The sequence below is a fragment of the Pistacia vera genome, unplaced genomic scaffold (genome assembly GCF_008641045.1).
Source record: "Pistacia vera cultivar Batoury unplaced genomic scaffold, PisVer_v2 Contig78, whole genome shotgun sequence".
Classification (NCBI taxonomy): Eukaryota; Viridiplantae; Streptophyta; class Magnoliopsida; order Sapindales; family Anacardiaceae; genus Pistacia; species Pistacia vera.
Genome location: NW_022196645.1, coordinates 1,230,777 through 1,233,978, shown reverse-complemented (window position 1 = coordinate 1,233,978; position 3,202 = coordinate 1,230,777). Strand labels below are relative to the sequence as shown.

The following is a 3,202-nucleotide window of genomic DNA, read 5'->3' as shown; positions in this document are numbered from 1 at the left end:
TTCTTTGAAACGTTATCCATCGAAACTGAACACTCATAAAAACTTTCTCAATACAACTGCAGTAACACCCTCATAGTGCTGTAAGTTTAATTTCTGAGCAATCTTTGATTTCTTAATTTTTCAACTTTTCTGTAGTTTGCTTAAGAGCAAAAAATTAAATATTTATTTTAAACAAGTTAGCTGAACATGTTTGTTTAGATTTACAAGATATAAATTAGTGGCTTCTTTTTTATTTTTAGTCTTTTCTGGAAATTGAAAATACATATTTTTGATGATTTTTGAGTGTTGACGATGAGTTACAGTGACAGGTTGGACTTAGGATAGGCGAGTTTGGAGTTTTGGGTTTGTTAAAAATGTTGTGCAACAAGGTTTAGAGTTATTGTCACGGAGTTTTTTCGACTTTGGAGGCTTTGAAGCGATTTCGACTCACGAGTGGATTTCGACTCACGAGTTAGGCCGTTGAGTCGCGAGATTGGACTTTGTTCATCGCTGAGGCTGTTTAAGAGAGGACTAACATTTGCGACTGTTTCCGCTTCTGGAGGTAGTTGTCTTCTTTTGTTCTTTTTGTAGTTTAAGTTTACAGCATGGATAAAAATGTGATTTTTGTGTTGTTGTTATGTTTTATGATTGGGTTAATACAAGAAAATCTGTTGTTGTTTTATTTATTTTTTAATTTTTTTTCTGGAAATTTAAAATACATATAGATGGTCTGTAAGAAGTTTATTACCTTTCCAGTAAATTTTTTAGGTTCTAAGAGAGGACGAAATTGCTTGCATATACAATACCAACAAACTTGCAAACTCATCATGCAAATGGCCTCTTCATCAACATCTTCTTCTCGTCGTTGGAAATATGATGTCTTTCTAAGCTTTAGAGGTGAAGACACAAGGAAGAACTTCATAGATCATTTGTATACTGCTTTGAATCAGAAAGGATTGCGTGTTTTTAGGGATGACAAAGAAGTTGAGAGAGGAAAACTCATTTCACCAGAGCTTCTTCGTGCAATCGAAGAATCAAGATCTGCGGTTGTTGTTTTCTCAAGAAATTATGCTTCTTCCACATGGTGTTTAGATGAACTTGTTCAAATTGTTCATTGCAAGAATATAAAATTCTTTCCAGTTTTTTATAACGTGGATCCTTCGATGGTTAGAAAACAAACAGGAGAATTTCAAGAAGCCTTTGTCAAATATGAGGAAACTTTTAGAGAGGATATTGGCAAGGTGCGAAATTGGAGAAATGCTTTGACAAAGGTGGCCAATCACTCAAGATTTGACTTGAACGATGGGTATGTGACAATTATTTCTTTTTCTTTATAGTGAAAAGCTTAGTTATCAAAATGATAAGCATGACTTGATGAATTATGAAAATGATATTCATAACTTGATTGTTTAAATGCGCCAGTCAAGAGTGGCGATACTACAAATTAAAGCATTGAATTTATTATTCAAACCAAGTTTTATTTTTATCAGAAGTTTAAAAGTGTTCGTACAATGAAATATTTAATTAACAAATGCTTATATTATATAGATAGCATTCAATAATAAATTAATGGAAAAGATAATTAATAAAATAAGCTTTTTCGTATTTCACCAAGTAATGATAGAAAATGATGTATGACAGTAATTAATACCTTGGATAAGCATGAAAACTTTTATTCAATTTTCCTTGTTATTGTAACTAAGACATATCGTATATGATACGAAAAGTATAGAGATAATATAACTACAATAGTGACTGAATGCTAAAAGCAAACCTAAAAAAAAAAAAGGAAAAATGAAAGTTTCATGTGTATAAACCTATAGGTGTACGTAGATAATTTCTATGATAGACACTATTTATTCATTAGTATATTCATGACTCACTAGTGTTGTAAGTTGTAACCACAATTTTTTCTTAATTTTTTCCACTCTTCAGGTATGAGTCACAATTTATTCAAAAAATTGTGAAGGAGATATCATGCAAATTATGTTTTCCAAAATACACAAGTGTCGAAAACCTAGTAGGCATAGATTCACAGCTGGAGAAACTAAAGAAATTTATAAGTCTTGAGTCACATGATGTTCGTATGATTGGGATTTGTGGAATGGGAGGAATAGGCAAGACAACAATTGCTAGAGTTGCCTATGACTTGTTTTCTAGTGAATTTGAAGGTAGTAGTTTTTTGGCTAATGTTATAGAAATTTCCGAAAAAGAAGGTCTAGTTTCTTTACAAAAGATGCTTCTTTCGCAAATTCTGATGGGAAAAGATGACATCAACATATACAATGTCTTTGATGGAATAAGCATGATAAGAAGTAGGTTGTCCAGTAAGAAGGTTTTTATTGTTATAGATGATGTGAACGATGAAAAGCAATTAAAAAAATTAGTTGACAAGCATGATTGGTTCGGCATGGGCAGTAGGATCATAATAACATCAAGAAACAAAAGATTGTTGATATCCCACGGAGTAGATGGAGTTTATGAGGTTGAGAAATTAAATGATGATGAAGCCCTCCAATTATTCATTTCAAAAGCCTTTAAGGAACATCAACCTTCAGAAAGTTTTAGGGAGCTATCCAAATGTGTTGTAAAGTATGCTAGTGGTCTTCCATTAGCTCTTGAAGTTTTGGGCTCCTTTTTGTGTGGAAGAGCAGTTCATATATGGAATGATGCATTGCAAAGACTAAAAAGAGATTGTAAGAAAGAAATACTAGATGTACTTCAAATAAGCTTTGATGGGCTAGAAGAATCAGAGAAAAAAATATTTCTTGATATAGCATGTTTCTTTAAAGGAGAGAATAGATATTATATGACAAAAATTCTTGAAAGTTGTGATTTTTCTCCATATGTTGGAATAGATGTTCTAATCGATAAATCGCTCATAATTATTTTAGATGGCTATAGATTGTGGATGCATGATTTGTTACAACAAATGGGTCAACAAATTGTCAAGAGAGAGTGCCCCGGAGAGCCTGGCAAACGCAGTAGACTGTGGATGGAAGCAGACATTTGTCATGTATTGACAGAAAACACGGTAAGCAATTCAATTTTGTTATAATCATGTGCACCTTTTCAATTATCATTTGCTTTAACTAGTTAAATATCTATATGAGGAGTGAGCTAGTAGATTGTTAGCACAATAGCTAGCCTCTCCAGATTACACATGCATGTTTAATTTTTGTTTTGTTTTGTGTATTTGTTGACCAATTTGTAGTCCAATTGA

At 32.4% G+C, this 3,202-nt stretch overlaps 1 protein-coding gene across 1 annotated transcript; it reads left to right on the top strand.

Moving 5' to 3' along the window:
- The first annotated feature begins 462 nt into the window (after positions 1-462).
- Positions 463-3,202, top strand: LOC116116618 (TMV resistance protein N-like). The gene is made up of 4 exons (XM_031402678.1): positions 463-541; positions 748-1,285; positions 1,915-3,013; positions 3,194-3,202. The coding sequence occupies exons 2-4, from the start codon at positions 807-809 to the stop codon at positions 3,200-3,202; spliced, it is 1,587 nt and encodes a 528-aa protein (XP_031258538.1). The 5' UTR covers positions 463-541; positions 748-806.

Excerpts from the sequence above, each read along its gene's own strand:
- LOC116116618 (XM_031402678.1), top strand. The coding sequence starts at position 807 with ATGCAAATGGCCTCTTCATCAACATCTTCTTCTCGTCGTTGGAAATAT. Across the intron at positions 1,286-1,914 it reads AGATTTGACTTGAACGATGG|GTATGAGTCACAATTTATTC; the intron begins GTATGTGACAAT and ends TCCACTCTTCAG.